The 14,260-nt window shown below is 46.0% G+C and overlaps 1 protein-coding gene across 2 annotated transcripts in view; it reads right to left on the bottom strand.

The window, feature by feature from the left end:
• Positions 1-14,260, bottom strand: part of LPP (LIM domain containing preferred translocation partner in lipoma) — a 274,492-nt gene that overhangs the window by 206,768 nt on the left and 53,464 nt on the right. For both annotated transcript variants that reach the window (XM_068405788.1, XM_068405789.1), the window contains exon 3: positions 10,270-10,468. In XM_068405788.1, the coding sequence (XP_068261889.1) occupies positions 10,270-10,459 (190 nt within the window). In that variant the 5' untranslated portion in view covers positions 10,460-10,468. The remainder of the gene's footprint in view (positions 1-10,269; positions 10,469-14,260) is intronic.

Raw genomic sequence — 14,260 nt, 5'->3', positions numbered from 1 at the left:
CTGCCAGCCAGAGCAGTGTTAATGGATCCTTGTTGAGAAACCCTCCGTTCCTTACCCTTCCTGAGAACTGTCCCAGGAACTACGATTATCCCTTTTCGCTCTCCTGCAAAAACCTTTGCAAATACATAACGTGCGTCGGGTTAGCACATTCCCTTGAAGAGTCTGATGGCACGTTGTAAAGCTGATCTTGACATTTCAGGGGCCAAGAGGTGACCTGGTGCTGCAAAGAGCTGAGCTAGATTGCTCTGGATGGCAAAAGCAGCTGAAAATACACCCAACTGTAGGTGCACGGTGGTCCCAAGGAAGCCACCAGGATGCCCAACGTGTTCCCAGTATGTGCTGAAACAGCCACAGCCTGGCACTGTGTCCTTTGCAGAACAGCCCTAGGTGATGAGGTCAGTGGGGGAGATGGGAAACTTGGGAGTTCAGATTGTGAGCCTGTGCTGAGGGGTATGTGGAGCAAAAAGTTAAGGAAAGTTGATTTTGTTGATGTGGTTACCAAAGAACAGGTCTGTTGCCAGCTGGTATGGCTCAGGATGGGGTCACCAACCTCAGAGAACATCAGCCTCTGCTTAGTAAGAATTAAACCTTCATCACTTTCACTTCTTTTAAATTTAAAACTTTATAATTTCTTATATTAAACCCACTTTTGAAAAATTGTGTTTACTAGTCCTGTTTTAGTATTGTTTTCCTACTTGAGGGCCCCCTCTCCTCCCACCAGCTCAGGCGCAGATGCCGTGGCAGGACTCCTGGGCAGATCCTCGCACCACAAGTGTCCGGATTGTACAAAGCCCAATGCCGTTGCAGAATATCTGGAAAAGCCACTTGCTAAATCTTTCCAAATGGATATTTTAACAGAAGAGGCCCACAGGCACAGGTCCCTCCTCTTATAGTTATTCCTCACCTCCATGGAATTTCCTATAAACTCAGTGCTTGGCAAAACAAATGCCAATTCTCATGTCAGTATGATTTCTACCAAACAGCCCTCCAAGCCAGGCTGGAGGTCACGTCACATTATGGTTTGGTCACGTCTAGGCTAGACCAAAACCTTTCCTTAGTCATTGTCATCACAAAAAGTTGGAAAAGACCTGTGAGTCTTCTGCACTTCACAGCTCCTCAAATAGTTTGGGTAAATCCCCAATCGAGCTCCTAGAGCATGCTTGCACATTCTTCCATGGCAACGACTTTCCAGCGTGCGTGCTAGTTAAAGACGACGACAGAAGGGGAATTTTTAGATAGTGATACCCGCCTATTAGGAACTAGACTGGATCCCTGATCATCCCCTTCTGCATAACCCACCCTCCCCGGGGCAGCCACAGCCACAGGACTCTCAGACCTACTCATGGACCTTCAGCTCTTGCACCCAGTCCATCTCAACATGCTTTGCTTAGCAACGAGCATTTTGGGCCTCGTATATTTAGTCCAAATGGTAATTGTGTAGTGTTCACTGCCAGAAATGCCTGCTCTTTGGCCACAAGTACAGCCTCTGTGGCTTCAAGAGTTGCTCATTCATTCTTCTAACCTTTTATTACACCAACCTGTAATATAATCCAATAGACATTTATTGGTGGCTCTGACTTAGCAGTACTCTGTCTGGCAGAGTAGAAAAGCTTCAGGCAAAGAAAAGTCAAAATATACGTATAATCGTTTATTATAACACTTAGTTTTCAGGACATAGAAGAGCTGCATTATGTGAACGAGGGCAAAAAAAATAAAAAATATTACTCAATTGTTAACTGTAATATAACAATTGTTATTATTTAACAGACTAGCATCTGGAGGATGTTAAAATTTCAGATTAAAATAAAAGGGACAAGTGCTGCCTGCTTGAATTCAAGCCATTTCTGCACTAACATTGCTCTCTCGCTTTGATTGGGCACCACAGCCCTTTAAAACTATATAGAGGACAAACATTATCTTTTTAAAATTAGGTTTGATATAGTTGACAACAGATGTTTGCAATTCAAGTTATAAAAAGATAGCTTCTTGCCATTCCAGTGTATGTCAGAACCATCTTTTTTTTCTCTTTTTCCCTTCCCTTTTTTGCCCTTTTTCTTTATTCTACCCAAACTATTGTGGTTCACAGAACAGGCCACTGCAAAGATGAATCACTATTCAATGTCTGAAATAATGAAGTGGAAAAATTAAATATAGTATCTTGGAAGAACAGACAGACAGAAGGAAGAGAAAATGATCAAAAAATAGGCATGGCAGAAAAAATTAAAAATCTACCTGCTGAGGAGTGTAATGTTTGCTTTATAATACCAAATAACAGAGAAAATATGAGCTTACTCACCAGAATTAAAAGCAAGGCTAGGCACTACCTCAAGTAGTTCCCAAATAAGAGGAAATGTGTTCCAGAGCCTGTGAAAGTTTAATATTTGTAATTCTAACAAAACACAGTCAGAATTATTAATAAAACCTGGTGGCTTGACTTGACATTTTGTGAACTACAGATGAGTATACTGGTTCAATAACAGTTTTTATGCACCTGTTTTATGTTGCATTTTTCCCGGTGCCATTATCTGAGGTGGTATTTCAAAAAAGAAAATGTTCATTCTGAGAGAAAAGCACAGACCTACGTATTTGTCTCTAACAAAAAAAACTGATGCAGACACTATTCTCCAGCCCAAGCAGTAACAACTTCTGGGATGACTGCAATCAAAACACTAGGACCCACCCAGAGCCAGTTAATTTACACCAGTGAGAATCACAAGTCCTGATACCAGTTCACCATGCTCTGGACAACTGGGCAAAACTTCACGTCTCCATAACTCATAAACTATCGCGTAGACGGACGCTGCCTGGGCACAAAGGCATCAGCTCAGTCTCACGCCTCTTCAACACAGCTCAGCTTGCTTGGGGCAATTTAAATCTGCTGTTACACAAATGAGAACCACCACTTGTTTCCAACTGGTTTCCCTTGGTTCTTAACCAACAGGGAAGAGGATGTCATTAGAGAGAAATCAACGGAGACTTCCGAAAGGCTGCTCCGAACTGGTTCGCAGCTACCCCTTAATGAGGGAGCCCCGCCTTCCCGCTTGTTCTGCACAGTTCAGGGGCTTTGTTTGTGCTTTAAATGCTCTTGCGTAGAAGGTAGCAAAGCCACCACAAAGAGGCCTGGAGCTTCAAGTTCATTTTCACTGGCTATATTTTCCAAGAGCCTGTGGATGATGCAGTCCTGACACTAATGAATGAAGTATTGTTTCATCTGCTCCATTTCATCCAGCACAAGAAACACTTGGAAGAACAAGAGCAAAGATTAAGAAGGGCTTTAAAAGTTTATAATACTCAATTTAAAAAAGCTTTCTCTAAAAAAAAAAAAAAACACCAACGTGGGGGCTGTGCTCAGGCACACCCAGGATGATTTGCAACAGCAAGGTTACCTCTTTGTTTCCACAACATTCTTCGTCTCTGAGAGCACAATCCTGAGAGGGATGGGACCATAGCATCCATTGCAATGATGGGACCAGAAAAGGGTTAGTGCACTTCTCAGCCTATTTTTTTGTCCCATCACTGAGACACTGCCTCCGCCCTGGAGCACCAATGATTTTTTCAGCTGGTGGCAGAGCTGAGAAGCGAGGCAGGTGGCAGAAAACAGCAGGCCCTGCTGGAAAAACCCTGGTACTCACAGGACTCAATTCAGCATTGAAATGACCAAGTAACAACGTATTCCCACGCTTCATGTGGGCTCAGCAACAGTCCACGGGAGTAACTCATGACATGTGCAAGACAGCGAGCCTCCACTTCCACTGTGATGGAAGACTAAATCCCATTATCTCCTGTTAGTATTGGATGAGGGACACACAAACCACCATCGGAGCGTGGCGGAGACACAGCTCGCTGCTCCTGCACCCCAGCCTCCTTCCAAGGACGGGCACAGCCCCACAGAAGCTCATGAGAAGCACCAATGAGCAGGTACGCTGTCTCTCAACCAACACAGCCCTCCCACTAGCAAGGACTCCTCTTGCTATGGTGCAGATCCAGCATAGACCACCAGGAAAAATAAAAAAAAACACAAAACCTGCAGAATCTCCCAAGCCAGCCTGAATTTATTCTTTCAGGGCTCTCATCCAAGTAATGAATAGACTCTGGACCTGCTTAGCTTCTATAAACTGTCAAAGATTGCAGAGCAGGGAACAGCACAGCTAAAACACGGAGTGTCTAGTCCGATAAATCCATACCCAAGCTTCAAAAATTAGACTGAGCTACTGACAGCAGCTGCTGTAAACAAAACCCACTAGCTGTATCTGCCTATAAAAAAAACCAAACCAACAGCCTGATAGTTCACGCTCCCAGTCCCCTACTGACATAACAGTACATAATTCGCCAGTGCTCGAGAGCCTTCACATGCATGAAGAGGAAGAGGGCAGGGAGGGCCAAGCCCTGGGAAACCTGGATCAGCTGGGTTCAAGCAAACACATCATTGTCAACCACGTAACCTCGCCCCAGAGCTGGCACTGCTGTTGTCTCATAAGCCACTGCCTTGTCCTCCAACCAAGGTAAATGGAAGGAGATTGTTCAAAACAAGTAATGAAAACCTCAAAGACCTTCACATGATTCTTGTTGTTCACCATATCTGAAAGTTGCCCAAGGAAAGAAAGAAGAGAAGAGCTTGCTTTGATTCTCATCCCTTCATTTAGTTTCCATTATTAATTCCATATTAACTGTTTCTGCACATATCATATTCACCAAGGGTGGTAATTACAAGGAAAAGACGTCAGCACTAACAAATACTGAATTTAGAAGGACCCAGCAGCATAAACTAAAGCAGCTGATTTTGCAAAGCGTGTCCTCAGAGCCTCAGAGGGTGACAGAGCAGCACGTTCACGTGTTGTGCAGCCCTGTAAATCAGGCAACTGTCCTGGGAGGGATGCTGCCTGCACATCCCTTTCTGGCCAGGGTTGGCACTGCGGTATCTCAGTCTGTGTCAGGCAGCTTGAGAAACACGCGTGGTTGGATTCGTATGAATGACAGACATTGCAAGAATGTGAGGAACTTGGTTCCTTGGGAGTGGAGATGGTCACCTTTGCAGGAGCAGGAGACCTCCTGGGTGCCAAGCAATGATCTGGCACTTCCCAGTAGGCGAGGATGGACTCGTTCCCTTCTCTGCCACCATCAAATCATCCTTCAAGTGACCATGCATGATGGCAGAGGAGGTGTATTTGACCCGCAGGAGCTGTGGCAGTGCTCGTCAATGCTGGGCTGGGAAGCCCAACCCTGCAACCTGGCCAGGCTTCATCAGCAGTGTTGTTTGTTCTGGACTTGCACTTCTCATGTCTGCAAGGTTTGATTTGGAGGGGAGGATGAAGGCAAGGGGAAAAGAGCTTTTGCAGTTTTGAAAACAAGTTTGAAACCAAAAGGTTCCAAACTGAAAGGCAAATCACATCACAAAGCCTGACACTCACTGTGCTCAAGCTATCTGACAGCCCGAAGAGCCCCAACTCGGGCTTTTCCAAGCACCTCAGGCTGGCAACAGATTTTTACACATTTTTGAAGGCCCTGATTTTGGCTTCACAACCCCTGGTGCCCTCCCAGCACACCCCGACTGCCCCACCACAGCGGCACTCTTTTGGGAGCAGCCGCCAGCTCTCCTCTCCGTGCCATGGAGCGTGCAAGCTCACACCGGCGCCGCTGCCACCGGGCCCATCACAGCGTGCACAAAGCCAGTGGATCAACCATCACCAACCTCGCTCTGCGCCAGACACCTCCTTCATCTGCCCTGGAGGGTGAGGCCCCATTTTCTGGGACTAGGGAAAGGAGGAGAAAAAGGAATTTGCTTCATCTGAAAGCAATAAATCCTCCCCATCTTCCTGAGCCCAGCACAGATGGGAACAGCTGCGTGGCAGTGCTTCCCCAAGGCCCCAGCTCTGTTGGTGATGCTGAAATACCAGTCTAAGTGCAAAAGGTGGAAAGCAGGAGAGAAATAAGCAGCAGGGAAAGGAGGGAGGGCAACCACAAAATCACAGAATGGTTTGAGTTGGAAGGGACCTTCAAAGATCATCTAGTCCAACCCTCCTGCCATGGGCAGGGACATCTTTCACTAAATCAGGATGCTCAAGACCTCATCCAACCTGACCTTGAACACTTCCAATGATGGGGCATCCAATGCTTTTAAAGGAAACAAAATTAATACTGTTTCCTTGGAAGAAGGCATTATTTTGCTTAAGAGATTATTTTTTGCTCAGTGAGTACAGAGGATGAGACCCGCTATGCATGCTGTTGGACGGGGTCTGCTGAGGAACAGAGGGAAGACACAGGTAGCACCAAACACGTATGAGCACAGACAAAGGAGCCAAATACAACATGTGGACTGTCAGGACCCATGGCTGGATGATGTCTCATCCATCTCAGGACCCGTCTTCTCCCAACATGCAGAAGATGTTTTCCAACTGCAAATGCATCCAGCTCAATCTATGGACCACTCTTGGGCCCGGTACCACTCTTCTAGAGTCACTGCTTGAATGTCTGGGCACCTAATTTTGATTTCCAGCCTAACTCATTAGCAGCTCTACTTCCTCCCCATGCACACTTTTTATCTTGTAGAAAATCATCTTCCCCCAGCTTGAACAGCTCTCCTCCCTCTGTGCGGTAAATACAGAGCTGTGCAAGACATCGGGCACCTGTACATCCTAAGGACCACAGTGCTCACACCTCCCAGGATCAGGCAAGGTTAATCCCCCGCAACTGTCACTGCAGGGAACACTAGCACTAAATCCTCCAGAAACCCAGCCCAGACCACAGCACGTGGAAGTCTGGTCCGGTGTTTGTAGGACCTATAAAACACAGCTGGGCTTGCCTCTCCAGCCAGCTGCACAGCAGAGACCCGTGCAGGACGTTAATCAGAGCTGTGGTCTTATTTATTATTATTATTATTATTATTATTACTACTACTACTACTATTACTGCAGTCATACCCAGGGGCCCCCAAACAGATCCCTGTGACAAGAAGACACGGTCTTTGCTTTGATGAGTTGACAAACCTAGTTTGAAACAAGTCGCAGCGAGTCAGCATGGCACACAGTGAGGAGGGGAGCTGGCAGCACTGGGAAAATCGCTCACTTAGCTGGTCTAAACCACGCACGCCTTGAGTGCTTCCAGTCACATTAAAATGCTGCTGGTTTATAAACCGCTGGCTGCCGCAATTTCACTTTCTTTCAGTCATTTAACCATTTCCAACTTGTTCTAAAGTTCCGTTGAGTAGCTTTTAATCTGACTGACTTTCGTGTAGGTGTCAGGGAAAAAAATAAATAAAATCAAAGTCAAGGTGAGACCAATGAAATGACTTGGTGGGAGGGAGAGAGGGGTACAGCTGTTCCCCCATCAGGCATACAGCGCCTGCTCCGCAGCCTGTCACTCCAGTGTCTTTCCCCCGTGCTTTCAAAGCGTTCAAGAAATAAAACCACAAACGCTATCAGCCCGGCAGACCCACTACATGTGAGCAACATACCTACAAAATAATAACAAAGAAATGCAAGGCCAGAGGATGCATTTTCCCAAATGTTGAAAGCAACGAGCTGAAGAAATTACCGTGAGCAGAATTTGCCAGTCTTCCACAGAGATTCCCGATACCATCCCTGCAGCCTGTGGTAGCAGGGAACCGACTCCAGTGACTCGGCTGGGGCAGGCGAGGCTGTGCCAGGCTGTGATGTGCACGGCTGCTTTCTGCCCCATGGCAGCCCTGGGACAGCCCTTCCCTGGAGCAGCACGGCTGCTCACACTCATCTCTGGCAGAAGGATGCTGCACTGCGTGCTACCTACACGCCAGGCAGAAAGCCCACGTGCCCCCAGCGAAGCACCTCTGGAGGGGCAGGAGGGATGAAAACACACCGGGGTACAAGGGGATGCTGCAGCTCCTCCACCTACAGACTCACAGCTAACCAGATGAGAAAGACCTGTGACCAATGGAGAACAAATTTAGGTGAAACAACTCGCAGTGCCCCTTTACACAGGGAGACAGTGGGGCACGAGGCCATCTCCTGGGTTGAATTATTACTGCAAAAACAGCAGAGGTCATTGAAGAAACAATTAGGGAGCCTGGAGGAGAGAAGGGAGCCATAGAAAGTGAATGAAGCATGTTGGGCTAAATATTTTCTCTCTGTCCCCCCTCACCTGCCAGCTCCCAGAAGTCTCATGTTCTCGGGATTATATATGGCTGGGCTAATGGCTTTGCACCAGCTGCTGACACCGACCAGCAGCGTGTCACCTTCTGAAAGTGGATTAGCTTAAGCTGCAGGCATGCTGTCACATCTCTAAGCCGGTCCCTGACCAGGTCTTGGCCAACCCTTAGCTCTTCCAGGCCTGTCAGATGAGGATGGGATCTCCAAAAGCCCAGCAGCAGACAGGGCAAGGGACTGGCACTCAAAAGGGCCTCCTGTGAGCTCCCGATGTCTCCTGGTGTCTAACAGACCTGGCGATGCTCAGCTGCTTGCGGGAATGGGTAGTCAGTGTTGCACGAGAAATGTCTGCGTGCCTCATCTCCCCTTCTCAGCCTGCAGCGTCTGCTCTGCTCTTAAGGAAAGCCTCCTTCCCCAAATGCCAAGAAACAAAGAATTTTTTAGAAGGTGATAATGTTCCCAAGTCACATATAATCAGATCTACAATCACTAAGGTACCAACAATTAAGGCATACTGACATTTTTCACAAAAAAAAAAAAATAGTGGCTGATTAACAACGTTTTTCCTAGAAAAAAAAGGGGGGTTTTCTTCCATTATTATTTTAAATTTTAAGAGAAATAGAAAAATAAGAATTTCCACTTGACTTGAAGGTGACATTTTCATTGCACTTCAGAAATGGATTATTTTTTACTTTTTTAATTCCAAATGTCTTTTTCTTCCTCTTGCTAACATTTTGTTACTGAAGGCAACAGAACAGGTGCATATGACGTCACTTTTCCCCTCCAACACATTTTCTTTTTTCATTCTGAATTCTCCGAAGTTATAACAGCAGAGGGAAAAAAACTAAACACTCATCTGACTTTTCCAACTTTCCTACAAAATGTTCTTAACTTCAGAAAATCGCTCAAGTGTGAGATTTAATATGCCGCTTTTTCTTTCTCCTTTCTGTTATTCTGTAGTCCTTCTGAAAACGCATACACTTTCAAAAGTTATAGTAGAAAAAGGAAAAAAAAGATACAGATGACATTTACCTTATTGCACTCAACACGAAAGAGGGAGAAGTGGTGACGGAGCAAAGCAGAGCATCTAAAACCAAAAATCAAAAGCTGGTTTGGCAATTTTCTTGAATACAGCCGAGTTTTAATTTGGGGAGAGCATGGAGAGGAGGAGGGGGAAGAGTTTTCCAACCATTTCTAACCATAGTAAATCACTGGGAACAGAAAAGTCACTACTCTGCCAAGACAGCTACCACACTCTCCTAAAATCCTTAGATTCCACCTTGTTTCTCCTGCAGTGAGGTTCCATCACACACTCTCCACTGTCAGCTAGAGGCATCCCAGGTGCTCCAACTGGCAGGTTTCCAGTTGCAAACCCCGGAAGTGCTCCCAGCCGTATGCTCCCCCTACTGGGAACTCCCTCCCTCCATGTGTCCACAAGTCAGGAACTCAAATCCCACATTTGCTGCTCAACTATGTGAAGACAGGAGGACTTTTATAGCAGGAGGTAGAAGAAGGCTGACAGATGGTGATTGGCAGGCGTTCGTTTTACTAACAGTTCCAGAGGCTATTGCAATGGTCATGTAAATATCCTCAAAATTATATAATTAAATTTCATATTCAAGAGAGTTCCACAGTAGAGCGAAAAGAATAAAACTGAATCAAACTACAGGCTGGAGAGGTAACACTCCTAGACCCATTCTGCCAAACTTATGCCCTACCATCCCAATTATACCCATATTGCCATAGCTCAGTCCCACGTTTGTAAAGGGACATCCCATTGTGCTGGGATGAATGAACCAATACTGAAAAGGGCTGTTCAAGTCCCAGCTCCTTGGATCAACACATACCAGCAGAGACCAAACAAGCAAAACCCCTTGAAAAGTACCGGTCTTGGACACAGGACATCTGCTTCCAATTAAAAAACAAGGAAGATCTGTCCCCATGTCCTCCCCCAGCTCTGCAGCTCTCAGGAGGGTAGTTAGCCAGAGCAAGGGTAAAAGATACCTTCACATTCTTCTTGATTTCAATGATCTGAAACAGGGAGGCTCCCACAAACTCACCAACAAAGAGCAAGTCAAGAACAGCCCATGCTAGCAGTCAGTTCCTCTGAATTAGATAGTTGTGATTCCTTCCTAAAAAAATAAATACTTACCATCACCTCCTGGTTGCTTGTATGGGTTGTACTTTGGCTTGGGGGCAACAACAGGCGCAAACTTCTTTGGTGTCTGCTGGGTGGACACCGAAATGCTAGGAGTCCCAAAGGTGTGTGTGGTCTCCATCCTTGCAGTAACGTGACCAGGCTCATTGGTACTCTTGGGTGGCAGCCAGGATGGGTGAGACATCGTTCAGATCTGAGAGGAAAGGCAAAGAGAATCACACATACATTAGGAATTTAGGCCGAGGAAATAATAGTTGCAAACCTACTGTTTGCAAATTTGTCTTTCTTTCCCCAGTAGGTCAGAATTACTGATCAGCTCATTGGTGGTGCCTGCAAAAAGCATTGCTATTTTCCTCTTCAAACCAAAGTGGAGGCAAGCTGATACCCTGGAGAAGTCCATCAATCCCACCATCCCATTCAGCATAGTAGTGATATATTTGCCTTTCCCTGTTAGGCTTTTGTGAGCACATTAACGTACAACAGTGCAGGTGCTCTGGGAGCAAGTGTAATCACAGATAGGCAGACACACTTCTAAAATACACCTTCAGCACTTTTTCACATGTCATTTAGGATCCCACATCCCAGTGGCTTTCATTCACACTTTTAAGAAAAAGGATTTCAAAAGCAGCTAATCTTTCTTCATGCTTCCATTTCTAAATGCCCAGCTTAAGATATTTTAAAAGCACGTCAATTTTGAAAAAAATGCCAGAATCCCACAACCCCTGACAACCAGGCTCCTTTTAGACATCTCAACTTGTGTAACAGTAAACAGAGGCAGCCCAAATCATTACTTATTTATGAAAATCTTGGCTTTGGCCTCTTAAAAGCCTACATCACTTTTGAGAACTGGACTCAGACGCTGCTGAAAATGTTGCCCATAAAAAACCTGTTCATTGCAATGAACAAGTGCTTTTCACCGCACACAAACCATACTCGCTGGATAGCAGCGATGGTCCTACAGTACCATCGGATGGTCCTACAGAGCTGGATTTGAGATGTGATGAGGAAATGAAGACCCCACACTGACAAAAGCCAATGCTAATTTTGGAGCTCTTGAGCACCCTGTTCCCTTTTTCCCCACCCTCTGCTTTGGTGTCAGGACTCCTCAAGGCCACCAAAACCAGAAGGCAGCTGCGACTCATTCAGGAAAGATTTGTTTTTATCATGGAAAAGGATGAGTGCAAGAGACAGCACCAGGCCATGGGAGAAGGTATATCTGATAGCACATTTAAGTATACCTAGAGAAAATAAAGCAGAAATCACACTTCATTTCCCCTTTCTCCTGATCTGCGCTTACACACCACTAGAAACATCAAGACTAAGCCGTTGGGACTTAGGAGCAGAGCTATTTTGCCATCTCATCCTGGCTAGCAAAGCATCCACATCCTACAAGCTTCACAGTGGAGCAAATTCACTTGAGTCCTTTTATCAAAGAAGCAAATGAAGATTCTCAGGTATAAACTAGAGAAAGTAGTCCTGTGGGTTCCTGCATGGATAACCTTGTCCTAGCAATTTGCTATTAGCAACGCTGAGTCAGTCTCAGGGAAAGGAGCAAGGTCTCCACATGGTAGTGTGGGGACAGTACCTCCAGCTAACAGCAATGACTGTTAAAACTGATGTATATATATGTGTGCTTATTCCAGCCCAGTAAGTTCACTCCAGGTAACAGGTTTCCTACTTGAGGAGTCATTTCTATTACAAGTCCCAATGTCTGACCCAACACTAGGAGACAGACAATTTGTGGTCATCTCCCACCTCCACCATCCCTTGTGTAGGAGAGGAACTGGCAAGTGCCAAACATCAGCCCCAACATTTGTGGCTCTTCCTCACCACGTAGCCTGATTGCTCAGTGTGCACGCAGTGGATTTCCGATCCCTACCACTGGAGGATGAGCCTGTTGTGCTAGACATCTGATACCAGTGAAAGGAAGCCACTGGGACCAGCATGGAGGGACTGGCTAGAAATGAGGCAGACGGGAGCATGGCAGGAGCACCCTGGAGGTGGACAAGCATCCAAGGCTGACCTGTAAGGACGTGACTTTCCCTCCCACATATGCCTGCCTTCTGACCTTACATTAACAGTGAGGAGCATCATTCTGAAAGCAAGAAGTGAAAGGCAGGTCCTCCCCACAGTGCCAGAGAGGAAACCAGCCACGACAGGCCGGGGTGGAGGGCATGCGAACAACGCTCCCACTGCCTGGTACTTCCCGTTACCAACACCAGCCCTGATGGACCTAGAAAATGACTGCCACTCAAGCAGTAAGATTCACCTACGCTGCTGCCTCCTCCTCCCACATCCTTCAAAAATGTAAAACACAGCACTAAAACTCAAGCAACTATCTAGGTTTTAAGAGCAGAAAGCAATGAGGGCACTCAGCCTTAAGAGCTAAACAGGACAACTCTGCACTCTGCAGAGTTATTACATCCAAACACGACTATATCTCACCCATTGCTAAAAGCATCCTGGAATTTTATTCTGACAGGTTTTCAGCCCTTGGCTTGACATCTCACATGAAAGAGCATCCCGCTGCGTGAAGCGCCCTCAGACCCTGGACATTACCTCCATACTGATTCAAAGCAAAAAAAAAAATCCCAGTACTGATCAGATTATCATCATTCCTGTTCTGGCAGCTCCCTAGTTGTTCCTTAACCACCTCCCAGGCAACACGCCTTTGGTCCCACTGAGCTCTCATGGCCTGCCAGGCTGATGGCAGGGATGGGTTGAGTGATGCACAAATCAAGAATCTCTGCTTCAGTAGCCAGGTTGCACAGTGCTGGGGACAGCTGAAGACGATGTGAATCTCAATGAATGAGCTTAAAAAGCAGATTGCTCTTATGGACAGTTCGGGAGTGTGAAGGCCACACTGCTGTAACTCAACTTCTGACTGTAAGGTGGCACGCAGCTCCCTCTCAGCTACCCTCTAACGCATTTGTTTTGGCGGTGGTGGTATTTTCTAATTGTTTCCCCGTTAGTCTTTTCTCTTCCTCTTTCTCCTCCTCTCATTTTCTGTTATGCATTTGCTGCCACTCGTTTTTGCTATCTGTGCCTTGACAATGTTTTCAGCAAGTTCCCTCTTCCTCGTCTGTTCCAGCCCCAGCTCCCTAGCCTCAATTAAATTTAGCCTAACTACCTTGCAAGATCATAAAAAAAAGAAAATGAATAAATCTCTTTTTAACAGCTGAAGCTAAACTTCTGTGTTTGCTGTTATTTTCCCTCCATTTTTTTAGCTGGTAAAAGGCCAAGAGCAAGGCAAAATATAAGGGACAGTGGCTTGCACATGGGCACAGCCCCCCACCTCTCTCTGCAGACTTCTCCATGGTGGAGCATCCTGGCTAATTCAGACAAAGCCATCAGTGCTCCCTCACCATTCCCTGCATATTGCCTGGTTTTCAACTAGAAGCTTCTTTGGAGCAAAACAGATGAACATTTTGTGATGTGGACAAGTAATCAAAACAGCACAAGAAAACTTAGGCTTATAACCAGTCCTCTTACTCTAAACTTTCTTACATATGCCACCGCCTCTGCATCATTGTGATTCCTGCACTTGGACGAGAACCTCCAATAGACAAAGGCAGTGCTTTTCTGGCTAGCCAGCAAACACGACCAGCAAACACGTTTCACTTTTGCCTTTGAGGTGTTTCCTTCCAAAAAAGTTATTTCTGCCAGTTCTACAGCAAACAGTATTGTTTTCAGAAGTTTCTAACTAGATGTGGAGGATTGCAGAAGTCAGTTGCAAGAAGGCTAAAGTCACTGAGAAAACTCAGCGAATAAAAAGAACAAACTATTGGATATTGCAGGCTTGAGAGAACCAAGGAACACGTAAAACACAACAAAAGGAGCATCAAGATGGATGGGCTGGGGGAACCCAAGAAGCAGGACCAGAAAAAAATATCCACGCACACTAGCATGGGACGATGTGGTGAAGTGCATCCGCTCAGGGATGGAGTTGTTACAATAGCTGCACTACCCATTTCTAAGGGTGAAT

This window comes from Nyctibius grandis, chromosome 8 (genome assembly GCF_013368605.1).
Source record: "Nyctibius grandis isolate bNycGra1 chromosome 8, bNycGra1.pri, whole genome shotgun sequence".
Taxonomy (NCBI): domain Eukaryota; kingdom Metazoa; phylum Chordata; class Aves; order Nyctibiiformes; family Nyctibiidae; genus Nyctibius; species Nyctibius grandis.
Note: the sequence above shows the minus strand (reverse complement) of the source record. Positions and strands in the feature narration are given on the sequence as shown.